This window comes from Strigops habroptila, chromosome 5 (genome assembly GCF_004027225.2).
Source record: "Strigops habroptila isolate Jane chromosome 5, bStrHab1.2.pri, whole genome shotgun sequence".
Classification (NCBI taxonomy): domain Eukaryota; kingdom Metazoa; phylum Chordata; class Aves; order Psittaciformes; family Psittacidae; genus Strigops; species Strigops habroptila.
The window spans coordinates 77805068-77829110 of NC_044281.2; the positions used below are offsets into that span (position 1 = coordinate 77805068).

The window sequence follows — 24043 nt, forward strand, 5'->3', positions numbered from 1 at the left end:
AAACCAATAGTTTTGTATGAACTGCCCAAACCTGAAGATTTCTGCGTAACAATTCTAAGTTTTAAGTTACTGGAACTAACAACCCTCACTTTCAAGCAAAGAGCATTAAGATACATAATCAAGTCACTAATAAGAGGATTCAGAAGTTATTAAATACTGAGCATGTTGTTTGGTTTTCCAACTCTAGCTTATTATGTGCAGGACAATAACAATGCTGCAAAGCTGTGAGAATTGTCATTTTGTGTGCAGCAAAGAAAATGGAATTAGTTCTGTAATAACTCAGAAAGATGTATTTCTAAAGGGGAAAAAAAGGGTTTTCCAGCTTGTATTTCTAGAAGCTTTAAAAAAAAAAAAAAAGGTAAAATCTTGCAATAGAAGTTATAAGACTACTACAGAAGAAGAGTGTAAATCTTAATTTTCTTTAGTTCTAACAGTGATTTGGTATCAACTCTGCTCGTAAGGTAATACATTGAATGGGGGGGGTTTTTTACACAGTGATTCTTGTGAGCCTGAAATGAGACCTCTCACTTCACATGCTGACCTCTACACAGCTATGTGCAGTGTCCAGGACCCTGGCACTGATCATGGGACTAATACTCCTGGTAAGCAGAGTTCAGGCACCAATTTTAGTGTTGGCTTGGTTTTGGGGTTTTTTTCCAAATGCCTAAGACTTGTATGTGAACATGAGGCAATTTAGAAGACTCTCTGGATTTCACCATCTGCCTTTTGTGTAGACATAGTCCCACCAGTTCCTGTGTGGCTGCAGGCAGATCACTGAAAAGCACAGAAAAGACAAATTATCTCCTCTTGGTTCCAATGCCTATCGTCATTTTGGCTCAGACCAGATGGAAATAGTCTAAAGCCTCAATTCTTCTAAAGACTTCCACGCCTCTCCTGGAAGCAGCAAAGTCTTTCTTGCTATGTGGAGATGACAGATGCAAAGTCTGGTGTGCATCAAGAACAATGAGAGGAAAGTGGCTGCTGAACTGTTAGGCACTGGTAAATCTCTGGCATATGACTGGCTTTGTGATTTCTTCAGGTTTTCACATCTAGTTTCTTTCTACGTAGTGGATCTAAAAACCAGCCTCTCATTCATCTCTACAAATATCTAGATAGACTTTCAAGTTTTAATCTTACCATTACTTATTTCAACAGCTTGCTTCTGTTCTTGTCAAGTCCTCATCATTCTGCCTGTATGCACTACTGCAAAATGCACTTCCCCATCTTTCCATGCATGGAAAGCATGGATTAGCTACCAAATACCTGATTACATCAGACCCACCTCACTTCTAAAGCTTTCCACAGCCTGTTCCTCCCCCATCTTCATTCCTAGCACCTCCAGGCAGCAATGCAAATCCTACCTCTGACATTGGGATCTGAAATCCCAGACCAGTTTATCTGTTTTCAAAGGAAGCTCCTTTGTGTCTCTCGTATTTTTCATTTCTCCTACACCTCTCATGCTGCAAAAGATTTATCCATAGCCTCTAAAAGGTAATTAATGTACTTCCTTAGATCGTTTTTTGAAACTCTCCTTCACTGTGATGTTTACAAGAAAATTCATAGTTTAGTCTATTACTACAGTCTGTTAATAGACTATAATTTAGTCTTGACCAGACAAACCAGAAGTGCTTCTCTTTTTCTTTATACCATCTTTTTGCATCCATCGTGGTTTGTGTTAGACTATACTCTCTAGAGCAAAGAGCGTTTTGTCTCCATGAACACACAAAGCCAACACAGAGGAGTCTATGTATGCCTTTGTTATATGTATATTTCAACACTGAAGTAATTTCATTTCAATTAATGTATTCCATTTGATCCCATTTTGATTTTGCTCTATTATTAGATATACAGGAAGTTGAACAGATGTGTATCAGCTTAGTCGATTTATCAACTTCAGCAAACAAATGAGTCAAGGGATAAAAATAGTCCTTTTTGATCGGCACTACTGGAAGCTTCTGCTCCAAGCAGTGGACACAGGGAGGTGGGAAGCAGCTTCCACCACTGAGACTGGCAACCCAGATCAAGCCTTTTTCATGTGGGTAACAGCACCCTGTTCACCCAGGCTGGCACAATGCGCACCCCACACGCATGACATGGTCAGGAGGCCATAAAACTATGAAGGCTTTGAAGCCACCACATTAGGTTGGGATTGTATCTGCCCTTATCTGAAGTTGCTTCTTTAAAGTCTTGACAGTCCAGTGCGGATGGGAATAAAGAACTGAGGTTTCCCACTAATTTAATTACCATCCCAAAAGTAGATTTTCATAAAGATTTTACTCATCAAGACATTTTTCACAGGCTGCAACAAACTGAAAATCTCAACAGATGTTAGAAAAAAAAAGACATGTCACTGGATTAATCTCAGAAAAAATGGTCGGTGGAAGGATGAAAGCACTGCCAGAATACCAAGTACATTATTTATACTTCTTTTCATACTGCATTTGTTCCGTGGGCAAAGCTGTTAGTGAGAGTACCAACAAAGTAAAACCCTGAAGACTGTTTTGAGAGGGGGAAGATAAATAATATGACAGACAGACCATGCCCAAGGATATGTCAGCAGACACTTATGTGACTGAATTTTGCTCACCAGCTTTGATACGTTGTCAAAGTCACTGACAAGTATTTATCTGCAGAGCAATCTTTTAATTAACTTTTTTCTCTAACAGAACTCTATCTGTGCTTCCAGCTAATGGCCTGTTAAATGAAGTTTAGCACTACCTCAATATTCAGAATGCATCAGTATCCAATGCCTCTATTACTGCCCTACCTCACAAATTGCTTATTTATCTATAAGTAAGTGACTAGCCACTGGTTAATGATAAAAATCCTAATAACCCTCTCTCACCAAAAGAAGCATGACCAGCAGGTCGAAGGAGGTGATCCTGCTCCTCTACTCTGCTCTCGTGAGACCTCAGTGTGCAATGATGGTGTCCTCAACATAGGAAGGACATGAAGCTGTTGGAGCAAGTCCAGAGGAGGCCACAAGGATGATCAGGGGCTGAAGCACCTCCCATATGAAGACAGGCTGAGAAAGCTGGGGCTGTTCAGCCTGGAGAAGAGAAGCTCTGGAGACCTCAGAGCAGCTTCCAGTGTCTGAAGGGGGCTACAAGGAGGCTGGAGAGGGACTCTTCAGCAGGGACTGTAGTGGTAGGACAAGGGGTGATGGGTTCAAACGGAAACAGGGGAAGTTCAGGTTAGACATAAGGCAGAAGTTCTTTACTGTGAGGGTGGTGAGGCACTGGAAAGGCTACCCAAAGAAGTGGCAAATGCTCCATCCCTGGCAGTGTTCAAGGCCAGTTTGGACAGAGCCTTGGGCGACACTGTCTAGTGTGAGGTGTCCCTGCCTATGGCAGAGGGTTGGAACTGAATGATCTTAAAGTCCTTTCCAACCCAAACCAGTCTGTGATTTTATGTATAAAATGATACAGATCTGAATTTTTCAAATTTAACAGACAACAAAAAAAAAAGAAAAAGTCTATTCTGAGGTATGAGTAATTTTGGACAAACTGGTGACTTAGAAAAGCAAGAATACTTGACAAACATGACCCTTGCATCCATGAATGCTGTCTGAGTGTTGCTATGCAGGTTTTTTCCTGAAGTAACTGGTGGTTTTCAATACATTAGGAACTGCACAGAAAGAGCCCAATAGCAGTTTATTTATCAAACCTGGGTGTTTGCTGGCACAAGATCTCATCGCTGTCTCTGTGTGACTGCAGCGTTTTGAGGTTAAGTAAGGTCGGATCTCATTACACTGGTCAGAAGCAGTGAAGAGTTGGACCTGTTTCAATCAGGTGCCCATGATTTGCCATCGTAAACAATGAAGTTATCCTGGTTCTTAGGATTGCTTTTTTTAAGCTATTAACTGTTAGACACATTTCTAGACTTATCTCTGTGGTGTAAAGAGTTAAGAACTTTGTTTAGTTTTGCCTGTCCTCTTCTTCATTCTCCAACTGTTAACAAAAGCACCGGACGTCAGAGGAGAGGGGGATGGAAAACAATACACTTTAAAGCCATTTGAAAACGCTCAAGCTCGGAACAACCGCATAATGCAAACCAGGCAAAACTCCTCTGCAAATATCAATTAATATTGTCTGATACTTTAGAATCATTTTGGTACTTTTTGTAGGCATCTCTTTTTTTCCTTTTTCTGTTGTTTTTTCCAGAAAAGAAATAATCAATCTGATCACAGGAAGGAGCTCTGCAGTGTAATGTGTATGAATACTCAGAAATCCTTCTCATATTGCAGAGATTTGGAAGGTTCTCTCCTGAAGCAGCACTCGCTGCTGCTCTATAATGCCTTTTCATAACCTGCAATTGGTATATTTATGAGGTTACTTCTTTTATTCTTTTCAAGGGAGGGAAAAGAAGTTCAAAGTTGTCAAACATGATGAACAAACTAGCGTGAGGTAATGTTTCCGAAATGTTCTGACATTACAGACAACACTAAAAGATGACCATTTCCAGGGACTGTTCTATTGCCCCAGGCAACAATGCAAGTTGCACTATTTCCCCCTGTTGTTTACTGGTTCTTGCCCTCAGTTTCTATGTTGGAAGTCCCACTCTTGATAAATCACAATCTGCTTAACTGACATAATTATGGGCAGTATAATAGAAAGCTGATTCAAGAGGAATAAAACACATGATCATTCCTATTGCTCTTTTTTAAAGTCACTGTAACTTCATTAAACTCCTATTACTGACTATTGTAGAGTGTAAAGAAGTAAAAAGGAAACTGATTTTACAGTTGAGAAATAGCTTCCTTAGAGCTAGCAGCTACTTAAATCTCAAATTAAGATAAGCTCACAGCAGGTCCAATGCATTTCAACGTGTAGCTGTGTTTTAATTTCCTTAAACCACAGGACATGTGTCACAAGGTTCCAGTAATGTCTGGAGTGAGAGATTCTGCACTGATAATGATGCAAAGTTTTAGACCCTGCAGTTCCAAAATGCATGGTATGCCACAGGAATTTCACAGAATTGAGATGATGATGCTCCTTTGCTTGTATGGGGTTCACATCTTCAAAGGCAGTAGTTTAGTTGTCATATTTGCACTCTCTTCTTTCTGAGTAACAAGAGTATCTTGAACACCATCAGCCTCCAAAACCATTTCCCTTTTTCATCCTACCTTTGAAAATTTCCTCTCACCAACCTAACAACGATTCTAGTTGATCAAGACATGGTGTGTCACCCATTTAAATCTCTTACACGTTGAGCCTTTCCCACGGTGATACATACTCTTTCCAGAGAGCACTCAAGCCCACTCCCCAGTCTATTTCCCACCACATCCCATGTCTACCTGCACAACCACTGAAGAACATTCTCTGTTTGCTCAGAACACGTAAGGTGATTCTGCTACTAAAACTTTTAAATCGATAGCTAGAAATCTATTTGAACTCATCTTTGTGGTTCTTATAATTATTATCATAGAATCATAACGTTCCAGTTGAGCAACCAAGTCACAGCATAAGCAGTAACACACACAGGATGAGGAAAAGCAAAGAACTCAAGCAGCTTTTCCAGAAGTTCACAAACTTGCTGAAATGGTCACCTCTCTTCAAATTCCATCAATGTACCTACACCTTGCCCTTCCAACAGTTAAACAGTCAGTGAATGAAAACTGGATTGAACTACAGCCATGAAAGTAAAAAGAAAGAAGCAGCTGTTGAAGACCACTCAGAGACAGGCAAATCTGTATTTTGATGGCTAGAAACAGACTGTGGTGCTACGTACTCTTGAGCTTATCACTGACATCTCTGAACAATACCACAACCTTTGCCAACTGTTCTTCAGTGGAGAAAGAGATAATTTCAGGAGGAGGATATTCAGCAATATGTAATTAACAAAAAATAGTTGATGGGTTTTTCCTTTCCACCCAAGCACCACCCCAAGTATCTCTAACACAGCTGCAATCAGCTCATAGACTCAGTAACTACAAGTCCATGTATTTCTTTCCATTTGATTGCACTGTTTTACAGTATCATTGCTGTATTATGTTCTGGTCAGTAATATTTTCAACCATTCCACGCTGGCAAATCACTAAGTACCTACTTTACAGAATGTAAAAACCTCTGTCACATCTACTTCAAGACTTTTAAGGTGTTTCTGCTGTTCAATGCACTCTTCAAATTCACTGACAGATTGTTAAACTAAATCTGCCAGTTTGTTTCTTAACAAAAGCACTTGATGCCTTTAAGCTTCTCCAGCCCTTTCGCTTTCCTGTATATTAATTCTAATTCCCTTTCTTTATGCATTCATCCAACTGGAATGTAAGGGAGGAACAATTATTTGATTGGTTTTATTCATGCACAGAATAACAAGTTATCTGCAAGGCAGCAACATGTGCTAATTTTAAACTATACCTTTTGGAAACTATACCTACTCTGGAAAACAGAATGTACTTAACATTTGCATTGCTTATTTTAGGTTAGAAAATAAAACTCTCTATTGGTGAAGGCTTGATGGAGTTGTGAATTTTATACTTTTTATACTTTACAGGGAAAATTTCCATAACGCTTCAGCATCTGATGGTACCAATACATTATTAAAACAAGACAATGTGTAGGCTTAGCATTACTTACAAACTTACCTGCTTTTCCATCCTGGTTGAATCGACAGTACTTTGAGTGCTCAAGCAGAGGCAGACATTGCTCAATAGGCGTCCAGACATATGTCTCTGGGCACAACAAGTCAGAGGGCCTGTACTGACCCTGGAAAGGAGAGAAGAAAAAAACAAGGAGAAAAAGAGAGTCATCATATCAGTTGCACAAGAACCCTCTGGCTAAAGCTTTCCAGATTTTCCTATGAACAAGGCATAGGTTTAATCTAATCTACACCAAATGAGTCAGAAATGGCTTCAATGAAACTGAAATCACAGCCTTACTTCTTCAGTAATTTCAGCACCATCTCAGGAATACAAACTTAGCCTTGGCACTTGATGAAAACATAAAATTAATGTAACACATTTTTATGGTATCCAAGATGAACTGGAAAGGTTTTGGCTTTGCTGACTGAAACGCGGTATTTAAGTTATCCTCTAGAGCTCTGCTGAGCTGGTGCCGACACTAAAAAACTCAGCACCTCCGAAAGCAGCTCATCTCAAGCGGTGGTAATTCTAGCAAATAATGGAGACCAAACAAAAAGTCCTAATAGAAGAAATAAAATCACGTAAGAGTAAGCAGGATGCTATTTTTATTGCATTAGTGATAGAGCATTTTGGTCATTGCTATGTGAATAGTAACATTTTCCTTGTAATTCATGGAGTTTTTCCTGGAAAAGCTTACAGGTAACGAATGATTAGTGAAATTGTACCATTTTCCCTTGATTTATTAAAAAGATATTCTTTGCAGACATTCCCAGAAACTAAACAGCCACCATTATTTTCCCTTCAGCTGCAGGGAAAATCACCACCTCAGCAATAATAACCCCCTCTAATCAGATCTTCATTTGATTTGAAATAAGATTATTCATCGGCCTGTAACTTAAGTCAAAACTCTATCTTTGAGCCATTATTCATTTTCTCCATATGCTCCCAGCGTGCAGAGCCATACGGTGGCAATACCAAATTCATTTTTAAACTGAAATTTCCTTACACTTATCAGCTTGAAAAAGACATACACTAAATAGAATGAAAAAGTTTAAGGCTCTCAATAATACAGATCTTGAAGGAACAGTTAAGCGACTGGCATTACAAGAAGTTATGCTGCAGTTGATGCAATTAAGTGTTCTTCTTCTCAATTACTTTAAACAGGTAATGAAGATGATCAGCTTGATATCAAGTTTGGTTTTTTTCTCCAACATCTACTACGAAAAAAGGTAAAATGGTCACGAATGAAGCTGACCAAGGTTTGGGAAGGGACATAGATAATCACTACAGGTACACTACAACCAGGTAATAAGGACTTCATTTTTTAAGTTGCATTCACAAGCTCTGCTGTTCTAGTAGACAAAAAAGATTCAACAATACCCAAATTTGGGGAATCAGAAGAAACTTTTTTTTAATGTCTGCAGAGGTTCCCAATTCTTTTTATTCTCTTAACGTTTGAATCTTCACGGGCTTCCAATGCCTAAAGGGGCTACAAGAAACCTGGAGAGGGGCTTTGGACAAGGGCCTGTAGGGACAGGACAAGGGGAATGGCTTTAACCTGCCAGAGGGGAGATTGAGATGAGCTCTGAGGCAGAAGCTCTTCCCTGTGAGGGTGCTGAGGCGCTGGCACAGGGTGCCCAGAGAAGCTGTGGCTGCCCCATCCCTGGCAGTGTTCAAGGCCAGGTTGGACACAGGGGCTTGGAGCAACCTGCTCTAGTGGAAGGTGTCCCTGCTCATGGCGGGGGCTTGGAACTGGATGAGCTTTAAGGTCCCTTCCAACACAAACCACTCCAGGATTCTATGATATTTGCAGTAGAATTAACATTTTTACCTTGTATTTCCCACCAACTGTAAATCGTTGAGTAAGAAATACAAAAATTATCTCCGATAAGAACTGTCCACATGAAAAAACCCCCAACCAAACCCAAACCAAGCTTCGTGCTGAACACTGTCAAATACCTGATGTATCTTTCTGAAACAAGTCTTTATGACTCTGATTTTCTCATTTGAAAAACATTCCTTGTAACTACTGTTGTTGCTTTTTGGGGTTATTTTTTTCTTTTTTTAATTAAATGCAAATTTTTATATTAAATTAAAACAATATTTCTCCCATTCCATGCAGAAGCTTAAACCTCCAGGCCTTAGAAAATCCTCTAAAGTGAGGGAATGGAAATGACATTATTAAATAAACCACTTTGAAACGTTATGCTATCTAAACAGAAATAGTTGAAAGGTATGTGAAGGTAATGCTTAAAGAACACTTTTAGTCACCATTACTCAAATGAAACAATTTAAGGACTTGGGGAGAAAAAAATAAGCCTTTTCAGTCAGTTAAAAAGACAAAATAGAACATAATTTCTTGTTGATTTAAAGACATTTTCTCAACTGGCCAAGAAGGCAGAAATAGCCAAGTAACCATCATTCAGAGCTATTGCTTAAGCACAGAAAGTACAAGGTGGCAATTTAGTCTTTGCTAGTTGTATGGGAGTACTCCTGGCTATAAGTAAAGATTGCTCATCCACTTACAGTTTTCATACAAGATACTGCCCCTGCATCTTGAAATTCATCACATTTGTGAATCCAACACGTGAAAATTGTTCCACTACGCAGCCCTATTCTAAATTTCCCAATTACTCCTATAACATCATATTCTGTCATAAAATGGGATGTGCTGTGAGCAGTCCCAAACATAAGAAGGAAACTGAGCTGTTAGAGCAAGTCCAGAGGAGGCCATGAGGATGATAAGGGGGCTGGAGCACCTCCTGTACGGAGACAGGCTGAGAGAGTTGGGGCTGTTCAGCCTGGAGAAGAGAAGCTGCGTGGAGACCTCAGAGCAGCTTCCAGTGTCTGAAGGGGGCCTATAAGGGTGCTGGGGAGGGACTCTTCATCAGGGACTGTAGCGATGGGACAAGGGGTGATGGGTTCAAACTTAAACAGGGGAAGTTCAGGTTAGATATAAGGAAGAAGTTCTTTACTGTGAGGGTGGTGAAGCACTGGAACAGGTTGCCCAGAGAAGTGGTAAATGCTCCATCCCTGGCAGTGTTCGAGGCCAGGTTGAACAGAGCCTTGGGTGACATAGTCTAATGTGAAGTGCCCCTGCCCATGGCAGGGGGTTGGAACTGGATGATCTTAAGGTCCTTTCCAACCATAACTATCTTGTGATTCTATGATTCTATGTATAAAAATAACTGCATTGCAGGATTACTAGTTTAGTTCTAACAAGAAAGAGCTCCTTTAGTACTGGGCAAAAGAGTAATGGCAAGAATTGATTATCCAATCCACCATTGCAGTTTCAGTATTAATTTTGGGTAACCAAATACCCTCCTTAGGAGGGAAAGAGGAAGAAATAGTTCTGAGGTGATTTCCTTCAGATGTTTTCCTTCCCTCAAATTTAGAATCTTGTTAATAAACATCCCTGAAGATACATGAGGCTGCAGTGATGACACACAATGTAATTAGAACATAAAAATTAAACAAGACATTGATGTTCTTCAACATCCCCTCTTTCTAAAAGTACTTCCAAACATACTAGAAGTCAGCTATTTCTCCCGTAAAGGCATTTTATTTACACTGCTGGTTAAAGCCACATCCCATGACCCATTCAAGGGAGGAAGTGGGAGCACAGAGACATACCGTGGCATTTCCCCACGAAAAGCGTTGGCGCTGTGTCTGTATTGATAGAATTAAAAAGGGAATCCACAGAATTTATTAAATCAAATGCAATGATTTCCAAGGACTTTTGCCCTTTTTTTTCCCCCTTCCCTAAGCACTTACTCTCAATTTACTTCCTTTCTTAAAAACGTTGCAAACCTCAATATGAAAATAAACAACTATGAATTCATCTCACTTTATTTTTATCCCTTTCCACTTATTTCTGGACTGTGAAAACATCTGAACCTGAGAACCCAGCCAGATTCTGCCTCATGTGCAGGAGCACCTTCACTTCATGAAAAATAGTCATAGTTCATTATTCATTGTAAAACAACTGCATAATATTAAAAGTTGCCTCTAAGAGTATGACTTATATTCCTTCTCACTCTTACTATTGCTGATTTGCAGTATATATACAACATAAATCCCAAATAGAAAGGGGATCTCCTGAAGGGTGCTGCTGCAGAGCTATTTATCACAGTAGAACTTCATCAGATTTGCAAAACTGGTTTTGAACAGGATTCTCTTTGGCTCCAGATTCAATTCGCACACATCTCACAAGTAATTCCATCGATGGTAAAATTCCACAACTGAAAACATTTTGCTTTCTTTTATCTCATACTATAACAGCTCTCGCACAGTAGCACTGTTTATGCTTGTCCAGACCATCTTGGGAATACTTAGACCACAAATCTTTCAACAAACGGTATTATCTTACAGACCATCCCTAAGCTCTTATCTTATGTTTCAGCATCTTAAATCCAGTACCACCTGCTGCTGAAGTGCACTCTGTCCATGTACAGCTGCACATATTTCCGTCTGTACATTTTGTCAAGAAGTATCCAACAAGACATCAAATGGAAATTAAAAAAAAAAATACATTTTCCTAATGTTTCATTGGTTTTGATGTTGTTTAAAATTTTCATGGACATTCAGCAACACTCTCCTTGAGACAGAATATGAACACATTTTGAGCTGTTGGAACAGCCACTGCAGGTCACACCAGATGTTCATGGGATTGCCAAATATTCCATCTGTCACAGCCATCTACTCAGCAAAGACTAAAAGAACAGTGTAAGCACATCGTGTTACTCAACCAATACTCCCTTGACCTCCAACACTTTGCAATACAGATCCTTCCACAACCAGGTAACTTCAGTAATGATGCATTTTGCCATTCAATAATCCTAAACAACTGCTTTGACCTACTTCAATCTGCAAACCGTAGTTCATTCCTACCTCTAGTCCAGAAACGCAGTGAACAATCATTGCCTTATCACCATGCTGCTCATGATTTTACACGATGGTACCTCCACCACACTGAAGAGACCTAAATTCTTTACTGCATCCTCTTACACAAGGTATTCTATACCTTCAACCATCCTAGTCAATCTTTGCTCCTTTGAAACAGGAAGAAAGGACCACAGAGGGAAAACATCCCAACAGTTTTGTTAAAGGAGTGGGAGAGCACAAGGTAAAAGAAAGATATAAAGAAAACAAAAGGAATAAAGCGCGTCTTTATAAATAAATATCTGACTAATCTACCAAATGGCTTGATTAAAAATGCAATATTGAAAATTAGTATAGGTAATAAATTCCTGAGTATGTGATTTCTTCTATCAAGTCAACTCAGTGCAGTACAAATGTGACTGTTTAATAGAAAATACCTCCAAGACATTTTATTTTCACTATCATTTAGAGCATTTTCCCTCCTACATAATATAAAGAGCCTTTAAGGTGCTTTCCCTTACAGGCTAAGAAATTTGGTGCTATTCAGTGTGGAGAAGAGAAGCTGCGTGGAGACCTCAGAGCAGCTTCCAGTGTCTGAAGGGGGCTACAAGGATGCTGAGGAGGGACTCTTCATCAGGGACTGTAGCGATAGGACAAGGGGTGATGGGTTCAAGCTTAAACAGGGGAAGTTTAGATTAGATATAAGGAAGAAGTTCTTTACTGTGAGAGTGGTGAGGCGCTGGAACAGGTTGCCCAAAGAAGTGGTAAATGCTCCATCCGAGGCAGTGTTCAAGGCCAGGTTGGACAGAGCCTTGGGTGACATGGTCTAGTGCAAGGTGTACCTGCCCATGGCAAGGGGTTGGAACTAGATGATCTTAAGGTCCTTTCCAACCATAACTATTCTATGATTTTAATTAGAAGCTTCTGGAAATACATTTTACAGTGAGGCTGCCAAGCCTAAATGAATACTTCACACCGTGATATTTTTTGTTTTACAGTTTCCAAATCAGAATCGACCAGAACTTCTCTGAACTTTTGTTCCATGGGAAGGGCAAAGGTTTTAATGAGACTTTAGTCTGGAGATTACTTCTGAAATATTTTGCAAAATCCGAGGGATTTGGTAAGCACTTGAGATGAAAAACACCAGCACAGTTTGTTTTTGTAGTGAGAGTAACATTTCAAATGTAAAACTACCGAGAAAGAGAATAGTCACGAAAACAAAGAAGGTCAAGCACCAGTAGTGCTGAAAAAACAAAATAGGAAGGTTAAACACACATTTAATTCTTTTATCAGGTACGGTTTACATCTGTGTTCTATTCTTTCACAATAAACCCATTGATCTTTTATTAAAAGTGAATTAAGACTTCCTTCAACTCCATTTCCAGCCAGCTGCCTAAAAAGAAGCTCTCTGACTAGGTAAATAAAGTAACCCCAAATATTCCACAGTGATCCATTAGAGCGGGGCAGCATGGGCTCAGAAAGAGCGTGCTAGGGTATAGGTTTATTAAATTCAGTCTTTGCAATGAAAGACAACCCCACTGGAATCCCATAAGCAGAGTATTACAGCAGACCCTTGCTCCCTGATTTCATTACATAAACAGAAATGGACTTTATCGATCCCCAGGAGAGTCCTTGCAAGTAACTGGAGCTCCTGTGTTTTCACAGGGGGAGGTGGGACCGTGCTGCGTTGTGCCCACACGGTGAGTGGGGACATCTGAATCTGTTTGGGATTGAATCCATGCCACTCACATGGGATCCGTCTGTGGAAGGCATGAAAGACTCTAGGAAAACGACAAAACACCCGCAGCTCACAGAACCCCAACTATAGAAAAGTATATGAAGCTTGTCCTTCCTTATCAAAAATCTGTGCTGATTCTCATTCTTTTAGCTACATTATCACAGGCACAAAACCTGTGTAATGGGGATTTTACAGGCTAGGCAGGGAGCTGTAAAGTGCTTCCCAACGCATCTCAAACATCGAAACTCAGAGCAAACACCTACCTTCTCCTGTATTGTTTGGTTCCCTGTTAATGAAATGTAATCATTTGAAGTTGTATCTCAAGAAGAGTTATACCAACACTTACTTAGATCAGCTAATTTGTTATTACATTACTTTTTTGCTATGTTATAGAATCATAGAATAGTTTAGGTTGGAAAGGACCTTAAGATCATCTAGTTCCAATCCTCTGCCATGGGCAGGGACACCTCACACTAGACCACATCACGCAAGGCTCTGTCCAACCTGGCCTTGAACACTGCCAGGGATGGAGCATTTACCCCTTCTTTAGGCAACCTGTTCCAGTGCCCCAACAATCTTCAAACTGACTGGCCCAAGCAATGGTATAATTTGCCAGCTTTCACATCTTTTCTGTTTATTTCCCAATCATTGTGAAGCATTAAAAGAAATTACTAATGATAAACTGTTTTCAAAGAGAAAATAGTTATGGCACTTGTTTCCTGTATGTCTTACAACTAAGTAGGAAACAAACAGTTTCCTACAAATATTGACTATATATTTTTACTCAGCTGTTTTTCACTCAGTATAAGAAAATTTTAGTGTTTCAGAAGGTTTTTCATAGTGTCCCTTCTGTAAATAAAATACCTCAGGTTAAGTGTAAACCAAATTAAGATAATAAGTAAAAGACAAAAAGAAAGACAGCCAAGATCCACGCTCAATATCCTTGAACTATCATGCCATTATTTGGCATGTCTACATGCTCTTAACCCAACACAGAAATGGAATTAAATGAAATTTATCTTAAATATCACTCAGATTTAAGGTGTATATATATATAGGCATATAAAGCGCTGAGATATATGTCTTGTGTTCAGCCTATGGTCTGCACAGAAGCACTTAAAAAAGAAATACTTTCCCCCAACAAAATACCTTCAGAAAGTATTATAATTTCTTTGCTTTCTCAACACATGCTCTGCCTACGAATCTCCTCAATTGCTTGGATTCTTCTGTCTTCAGAACTCAGTGACTTAGTGTACACGTGAAGTAGCTGCTTTCACCTTGTTATCTTTCATAGAAGTTATCTGAAATATTTAACAGTTTCTAGCTTGCTTTTGATACTGGAAAGTGGCCAACAGCTGCCTGAAAAGGCTCGTGGACTGCTAGAGAAAAAACTGCTTTCCACTGAGGAAAAAGGGGGAAATGTGGGACAGGTTTTCCCCTCCCACCCCATTAATCTCTAACACTCTCCAGCTCTTCTGCTGTCTTTTATACACCAATATTATCTCTCCCTCCACTCACTGAGTATAACATGCTAAGGGAGGCTGTGGATGTTTATGTCACAGGATCCAAGCTAGGAACTGCTGCACACCAATATACAACTGTGCCACCAGCAAGACCCAAGAAGCGAACAAAGTGCTGCTTGAGATAATGCATAGCCACGACCAGATCAAACCAATCCTATTATCCTGACACCACTGTGTTAATCAGTGAGATAATTCTGGTTTCAGTTTGTAAGTTAACAGAATTGGCATGCTGAAGAGACTTCAGCTTCACTGTCCTAGAGGGTTTCTGCAGAAGCGATGTGTGCCCAGCGAGCATTTATTATCTCTGGTTTATCAGCTGGAGATGCAACTGTCCAAAGCTAAAGATAACACACAGCTCTGAGCATATACTCTGTCAACTACCTTCAAGCATTGCTTTCTCCTCCAGGACTTCTTGCCAGAAGCTTGTTGTTTTTCATTTACAAGGACCAGAAAGTGAGTGTTTTCCACTGTTTGTTGTTCTAAGCGACTAAAGCCACTCTACGTGAAGCCACCATGATAAAGCCACTGTATCTGGAATAAACCCAGTAATCAGGCTTGCACAACAGAGGTAAAAAGATGTATGCATGTTCAGGAATTACATCGTACAACTACACTTGTCAAATCTCCTCCATAACTAGATAGACAAACACATATTTAAAGGAATACTTATGAAAATGTTATTTAACAATAACTTTTGGAGGGGGCAGTTGTCAGTCTCTTACGTTCAGATTCTTTGCATTTTGAGATTTACTCAAGCCAATGGGTGCAATAACTGCAGTAACTTGGACACAAGCCATTAAATATCTGTGCCTATTCTCACTCGTTCTCACTCATTTTCGTTTCCTGAATAAGAAAGATTGATAGATACATACATACAAGTCCTACATTTGCTGTTCTTACATTTTGGTAAACTTAATCTGAACAGTGAATGCTACAAGGCTGAATTTGCCACGTGTATGGTGTTTCACACCATATAGGCAACAAACAAAACATTACAAAATGGACCCTTCAAGACCAGTGATTTACCCTATAACAATATTTACCCTATGACAGCTATTGTACCCTGGTTCCTGGCTTTTGATGACAGAAAGAGCGTGTTTATGGATTCTGAACTGCCCTGAGCTGGCTGACTGTTTATCCAAAGCTGAAATAATATCCAAATGACAGACAAGTATGAGGACAACTCCTGAAACTGAGAAACAAAGAGAAATATTACAAGCATGTAGCTACTCAACAAGCTTACATAAAATCAGGGTCACTTTTCAAGCACGTTTCTAAGTACTTTTACATTATCAAACTACTGATGTGCCTGGTTTGCCTTTTTGCATTTCCTAAGGTTCCTTTTTTCCCCTCAATCATTTATTTCTTCCTTATATTTGTTAATCTGTGCTGTATACATGGCATCTCATTAAAAGAGACTATTAAAACTATGTTTAGCTTTCAATGTTGCTATATAAACTTTGACATACAAAAAGAAGAGATACTGATATGAGATGTTACCTACAGGAAAACTCGACTGTACATTCCTGGCTGGAACTCCAGAGGCTGCTACCAAGAATATTAAACATTTATTATCTTCAAATATTGCCATTTTATCTCATTTACTAATACTTAGTATGAATGTTCGTAAACTGGCAGAATAGTGACATTAACACAAGACTGAAATCCCAAAGAATGTTTCTAATTCAGGGTGTATTTGTATACATTTAGAGACCGAGATTCCCTATGAATTCTCTACTGAATTCCCTACGAATTCAGCTGTATGTTCAAAAAAATTACAGGAAAAAACATGTCTTTGTGATTTTAAATGCAAATATGTAAAACCAGTTAATATTTACCAGAAATTGCCATTAAAAATCCAGTGGGGAACTAATTAAAGCTGATTTCACACAGATACACTTCGGAAGCTGGACGCTAGTATCTACCTTGCCCATAAAGAAGCTACTCAAGAATCCTAACAAAAGTAGCACAGTTTGGGCAAGTTTGAGTGGAGAACAATAAGAAAGAAGAGTTCAGCTTGTATATTTGATGACTATTCACTTCTCTGCGTTTTAGCCACCTTTTTGCACAACTTAAAAAGATATCAAGTGTATTACAGGGAAAAAAATGTAGTACGCGTTGTCTTTTTACTCCAACAAACAAAGGTCTCGGGGAATGAAAATCATATGAATCCTGAAATGGAACTTGTTTACTTTAAATCTGCAGCAGAAATTCTGAAGGAGACCCCAGCATTAAACTTGGAAAGAGAGATTAAAAGAAAAACTCTGACAAAAAGATAAAACCCAAGTAGGGGCCTCAAGAGGAATGCTTCGTTAGAGACACACCAACTATGTTGACTTAGGTCTATCTCAAAAGGAGTTTATTTTGGCAGCTGTGAGAAGCAAAAGGAGAAAAGAAAAAGAAAGAAAAAGGGAAGAGAAGTGTTTCAGTCATGTGGATCCTGTATCTTTCTCTCAAAGAGGTGCCATAAAGTGACAGTATTTTTTTACTTCACTAAATTAAATGTATGAAATCAAGTATTAAAGTTTATTTTCTTACATTTAACATAAAACGAAATAATCACAGGGAAAATATGCACAGTATCATACGCTTTACACTGACATACACAAAACTGTCACACTGCTATCAAATAGATATAAACATACATTAATACTGCACTAGCTGGAGTCATAGCTAAAAGAACAGCATTCATCCAAGCAGCCTACAGACATGCTCCACAGGAAAGCTAAATTAATGTCCTGTCAAAGAGGTTACTACTATCTGGTTATCAAAATAAAAACACTACAGACCATGTTTATTTAATAGGGAAAAACCCAGAAATCCAAACACAACATTAAATTGATAGAATTTAAATGAAAATGAGCATGTTTTAAAACATATTTCTGTACAACTGCACAGGGAGCCAGAAAATTAACATGCACCAGAACTGAACCACCAGCACAACAGAAATGGATGTGAGGGCAGAGGGCATCAGTTTCCGCTTATTTTAGAACACACTGACTGTGATTAGGACGTACCAAGAAGTAAACCAATACAAATGAACTTTTTAATCCTCTGTGGTGATTAAAAGTAAACAGGGAGTACTACCCTTACTTATGATTCACTTCAACTCAAATCTGGTTTTTTCCTCATCTTTTGAAGCAGTGATTCTAAATGATGACACAAGGGAAAACCAGGTATATTCTGCACCAAGACACAGTATTTACTTTTCAGGTATCTAAGAAGTCTCCACTTTACTCTTTCTAGAGATGCGTAACACACACTTGACCCAACTGTATGTTCCCGGGTTCTGGATAAAACTATCCACCACTGTGCACCAACAGACCGCACAGAAATCTGCATTTCTTCCTGTCCAGGAATTTCTCTGTATTTTTAGTGCTTTTGACAATTCTTTGCCTGTATGTCTATCTTCAAATCAAACTTCCCATTACAGCCGTTGTGCTCTGTGGTTGCCTCCAAGACCTTATGCCATTTTCCCCAGCAAGCACCAGTGCTCATGAGTGTCCAAGCTTTCCGCATCTTTCCTAGCATCTCTCCAATGACTCTACTCAAAGAGTTCTCCCTGGAGCCCCAAACCTTCTCTTCCCGCAGCTCCAAAACTTAACCCTTCATCCCACTCAATCATCCATGAGCCCCAAGCTGCTCAGAGCACTCTTGCTACTCAGTTCCCTTCTCCTGCTCCACCTTACATATCCGATGCATCTCTGCATTACCACCCATACCCATCACACCACCCTGTACAGGGAATACAACCCTGTACTAGTTTCCCAACATCCTGCTGCTGCCTCTGATGGGGTTCCCAAAAACTCAGCCAGAAACACATAGAAACTTGCCAAAAATCTATCCAGACAAGGTGCTGGGGGCAAGAAAACAAGACGTATCCAGGGAAGTCTGGGCTGATGGTAGCCTTACACTGAATAAATAATTTCATACTTCACCTTCATGCCCAGCTACTGACTCAGCTTATGGAATAGTTGAAGACATAATAAATACTTGAGTAATTGACAGCTTTTCAAATGGTGAAACACTGATATTCCCACATTGAAATTAAGAGCTCAGAAGTGGGATGTTGGCTTTAGATTGAGATATGCTATGTGGGATTTTCAAAAGCATTTACAGTATTTATGCAACTAAATCATGTTGAAAAAACAGCGTCACTTGAAAAACTGACACTCCAGCTTTTTTCATTTGCACTTGTTTCATACACCTAAGAACAAGAAATAATATGCTGAACTGGCAATTCAGAACAGTACAAGATTTTTAACGTTAAGGCTTTTTAGCAATGTATGGTAGACTTGGCATGATTTTGAAGTCTAACAATACAAAAACCTAGTAAAAGCAAAATAATTTAGGCTTAGTCGTTAAACAGTGAATTACACGCAAACCGGCATTGAAGAAAACTTCAACAACAGTGCTACATATATGCAAAGAGGTGTTAACAATAACCTTGGGATAATAGAAAGGAGTAATGTTGTAGAGAAGACAGCGCAAGAAAGCTTATTGGTAAAAGCTTCATTTCTGGAAGATTTTGACTAAATAACATTCATAGACTCCTAGAACGCTTTGTGTTGGAAGGGACCTTAAAGCTCATCCAGTCCCAACCCCCTGCCACGGGCAGGAACACCTTCCACTAGAGCAGGTTGCTCCAAGCCCCTGTGTCCAACCTGGCCTTGAACACTGCCAGGGATGGAGCAGCCACAGCATCTCTGGGCACCCTGTGCCAGCGCCTCAGCACCCTCACAGGGAAGAGCTTCTGCCTAAGAGCTCATCTATATCTATCCTTTATTGGGAAATTCAAGTTAACACACACAGAAAGATGTTATTCAGACTAAGAATCTAAAGGATAAAATAAGGCAATGATAAATCTCCGTGTTTAAGTGTCTACAATTTACATTATGAAGACAAGAGTAACACACCTCTGCCAAAAAATCCAAACCTACTTGTCTCCTTTACATCTGCAGATTGAAGAATGAATAAATAAATAAAAAGGCTTGCTTTACCAGTGTTCCAAGCATGTGTTAGAACTTAAACCTTAACAGCAAGTAAAGCAACAGCTATCTGTACAAAGTTATCAACAAGTATCTGCCTGTACATTCTGGACCATCAAAAGAAGTACACTTTAGAAGAGGTTTCTTCTCTTGTCCCTAAAACTGTTTATTTTCACAGTAGATTTGCACTCATGGAATAAGCATTCTAAATTTAGGCCCATTTTGTTTGTGCAGGGTTTGTTACACAAGCTGGCTTTGTTTGCTGGGAGAGCAGGATTTGTAAACAAAGCCTCTCTGTGCTCTCCGAGGAGTCCGTTCTCAGCAGGAGAGCATCTCCTTCACCTTGGGATCATCTCAGTATGTGGAGCTTACAAACCTCAATTTGAACCAAAGCCATTCTTGATTTCACTGCGGAGCCTCAAAATGAGACAATAATCTATGTGGTCTCCAAAAGTGGATGTGTGTAAAGCAAAGCAGCCAGGCATCACGGTTCCCCTACATGACCTGCAAACATCTGCTGCAGAAGCCGAACACCCAACATGTCCAAAAGAGGAATCCGAACTGCCACCACAGCCCACACCAGCCTCCGTTCCTCTTCACCTTAACACTCAGGGCTCTAAAACAGGCTGTAGCTGCATTAGTTGCAGAAGAAAAAATTAAGAGAGCCCCAGTTTCTAAGCTTCAATGCAAGTCCCTTTGAGACCATGCTAAATTTAACTAGGGGAAGAATCCAAATATAGGAACACTAAACAAAAGTAGGAACATGACATAGAAAACATGGCTAGATAAAGATGTGTTCTGAATTTTTGTCAAGCTATTTTGCAGGGAATAATAACTGCCTGAGGACATAATACAGTAAAAACAATTGTACCCTTTCAACATGCTCTTTTTGACATTGACCAGGCTGAGAGAGCTGGCCTGGTTCAGCCTGGAGAGGAGAAGACTCCTTAAGGGGACACCTTAGAGCAGCTCCAGTGCCTAAAGGGGCTCCAGGAAACCTGGAGAAGAACTTTTAACAAGGGCCTGTAGGGACAAGCCAAGGGGAATGGCTTTAACCTGCCAGAGGGGAGATTGAGATGAGCTCTTAGGCAGAAGCTCTTCCCTGTGAGGGTGCTGAGGCGCTGGCACAGGGTGCCCAGAGAAGCTGTGGCTGCCCCATCCCTGGCAGTGTTCAAGGCCAGGTTGGACACAGGGGCTTCGAGCAACCTGCTCTAGGGGAAGGTGTCCCTGCCCGTGGCAGGGGTTGGGACTGGATGAACTTTAAGGTCCCTTCCAAACCAAACCATTCTAGGATTCTATGACTTATTTTCAAACTTCTCCTTATGTTAATTAACTTTGTCTCCTTAATTGTAAACAAAATAAACTTGTAATACTCTAATTCTTGTCAAAAAAGTCAATTTTTATCATAGAAAGCTGAACAAAATGAAATTAGAGTAGCAAATTTTGTAGTGCAATTCTGCATGCAGGTTTTGCATCTATTAGCAATGTAAATGCACACGTGCATGCTTGTGGCTCTGTAAAACTGCCCAACACTATTCTCATAGCTGATTAGAACAGATTCACTATTACGCTTTCATCTGAACTACTACCATTAAAAGGTACACAAATGTCTCCTTCCATGTTTAGGAAAACATTATGTATCCCCAAAGTCTTTGAGCTGAAACATCAACACTTCAGTTTTCTCTTAATGCCAGATGTTTGGATACTGCTTTCTTTCTAATCACCTTTGCAGAAGAAAACAAGTTGGAAGGCAAATGGGCTGCAATCAGTATATTAAACATAGATCCAAATACAGGATTAGGGGAGTATTAAAATTAGAACTCATTTATAAGCATCAAGCACTTTGTTGACATTCTAACAGTTTCTAATCCTCACTTTTCAGAATTTAAACTAATTAAATATTGCCCAGGCAATCCGTTTGCTTTATTTGAAGTCAACAAAGCTCCACACTGTATTTGTGTACACGCATATCTTGAAACACAGAAGCAGTTTCACATACTTCCATACGTTTTAACACATTTCTAAAATAGAAGGCAAAGTATAATCAATATTTGTATGCTTAGCATCATATGCCAGTAAATATTGACACAATAGCTTAATCCAGATGTACACATCTAAAGGGAAGTGGCCAAAAGTGTTTCTAAACTTTCCTGCCTCCTATTCAGCCTTGGTGGCCTCCGAAGCTGTTTCAGTGTATGCGCAGTGGGCGCTCAGAGGCTGTTGTGCTGATGAGCCTTGGCAAAAGCGTGGCACATTCCAGCCCCACCACCTCCCCTGCAGAAGGTCTCCAGCTGCCCCTTTAGGGCAGTTTTCTTCTGGTGTTGCACAGCTCAAGCTACCTAATGCAGCCAGGAGCCGAAGATTTGGCTGAAAACCCAGAAAGAGTTCATAAATCTCAGGAAAGGAACAACATCTGCAGTTTTAAGAGACCCTCAGGAGAAGGTGCTTCGTTTGTTGTTGCTCTAAAGACATGCAACCACCTCAGAGGCAAGAGGATTAAAGAAAGCCCATCAGAATTTAGCTTGCAGCATACTAGAGATTTTAGACACTTTAGCGGTAGTTTGCAGCTTTTTAATGGGTAATGGCTTGAGGAATATTAGCATCTCTTTTCTTGGATCATCACACTAACTTCTTCCCACATCACAAGGAAATGTACTACCATTTAAAACTTCATCAGAAGGTGGGGCTGTTACTACAGGCATTTGAGGACTAACAATTCAGTCATCAATGTGATCAAGGCATTTAATGTTGAGTTTCTTTAACATCCCCCTCTAAGAGAGAATCATACTGTGCTTATAAATCCACGAATCCATCATCAGCAACAAACAGCAAAACAGACACAGTTCTGAGAAGGAAAGCAGTTTATCTTCTAAAATAAAGCTTCAGTGAGGTCTTACAAACTGAGATCTTTTAGAAGCACACAATGATTGATGAGAAACACATGAAACGCTATCTTGTGATAATTCAGGCTGCATGGATGCTGTCCCTTGGATCCTTTCTCAATGGCACACCTAATTTAGCAGGAATTGTGGTGAAGCAGCCCCAAAGCTTCTCCTTATAGAGACCTTCCCACCTGATCTTACTGCTCAAAGGAGGATGGAGCCGGGAGGTGGCTGGTCTCTTCTCCCAAGGAACAAGTGACAGGACAAGAGGAAACAGCCTCACGCTGCACGCGGGGAGGTTTAGACTGGAGATTAGGAACAATTTCCTCACAGACAGGGCGCTCAGGCATTGGAACAGGCTGCCCAGGGCAGTGCTGGAGTCACTGTCCCTGGAAGTGATAACACACCGTGCACACGAGGCCCTCAGTGCCATGGGTTAGTGGTGGCCTTGGCAGTGCTGGGGAATGGTTGGACTTGATGATCTCAAAGGTCTTTTCCAACCTCACTGACTGTATGATTCTATGATCTTCAGATTGCCCAAACTGAGAAGCAAAGGCAGAATCAGAGATGGGCTCTTGGGCTCTCAGCTGGCACTACTGCATTGTACTTGGGGTGCTTCACTGACACGATGACATAAATGAAGGATGCAAAGAGTAGCAATATGCTGTAACATCCCTCCACCTTCCTCCCTTTTCCCCTGAATGGAAGATCATTAAAAGCAATGAATAGCAAGCCACACAATGCCAGCTGGTAATGACTAAAATGGAAAGAACGTAGAAAAAAAGTAATTCATAAAATAAATCACAGATCAACCATACTGACCATATTAGCCCTAAGTAACCCTTCAGAACAGTAGCCTCAATATCTTCAATAAATAAATAAACCCTATAGATCAGCAGAACAAAAAGCTCATCTTGTCTTCTGTCCATTCATAGAACAGCAGCACATTTGTGTTGGGACAAAGAGAGAATTTGCTTCCTGTGTACTTTTGCTCCCTGAACCCATTCTTCTTCAGTTTGCTGACAATGGGGCCATTTTCATACTCTTTTTTTTTTTGGGGGGGGGGGGGTGTCATTCTATCTCAGTGTTATTTGTGAAAACATTTTGATTTCGAACAAGAAATGGGAAGGAAGCAAATGGTATCATGTTCTATTAAAATAGATGATCTACTCCCTTGAAACCTTTCTAGTAAGAATCCCAAAACTATGCTACACATCTAACACAGCGAATAATCACTCTTAACAGTTTCAGATATTCCTTTTGGAACAGTTCAGTTATTCAGTTGAAAACAACTAAACGGAATAGTCTGCAGCAGTGGTTAACTCTCTTACATGATAAACAGAAACCTCAGAGCAGTGTCTGGAAACAGCAAGGGGGTTTGAGGGGTTTTGGTGGTTGTTTTCTTTTCGTTTCACGCTCAAAGACAACAGTTGCCCAAGCCCCCAGGT

At 40.0% G+C, this 24043-nt stretch overlaps 1 protein-coding gene across 6 annotated transcripts in view; it reads right to left on the reverse strand.

Moving 5' to 3' along the window:
* The window catches only part of ATE1 (arginyltransferase 1), an 85081-nt gene that overhangs the window by 17108 nt on the left and 43930 nt on the right, over positions 1-24043 (reverse strand). For all 6 annotated transcript variants that reach the window (XM_030486321.1, XM_030486323.1, XM_030486324.1 and 3 more), the window contains one exon: positions 6587-6707. In XM_030486321.1, coding sequence (XP_030342181.1) covers positions 6587-6707 — 121 coding nt within the window. The remainder of the gene's footprint in view (positions 1-6586; positions 6708-24043) is intronic.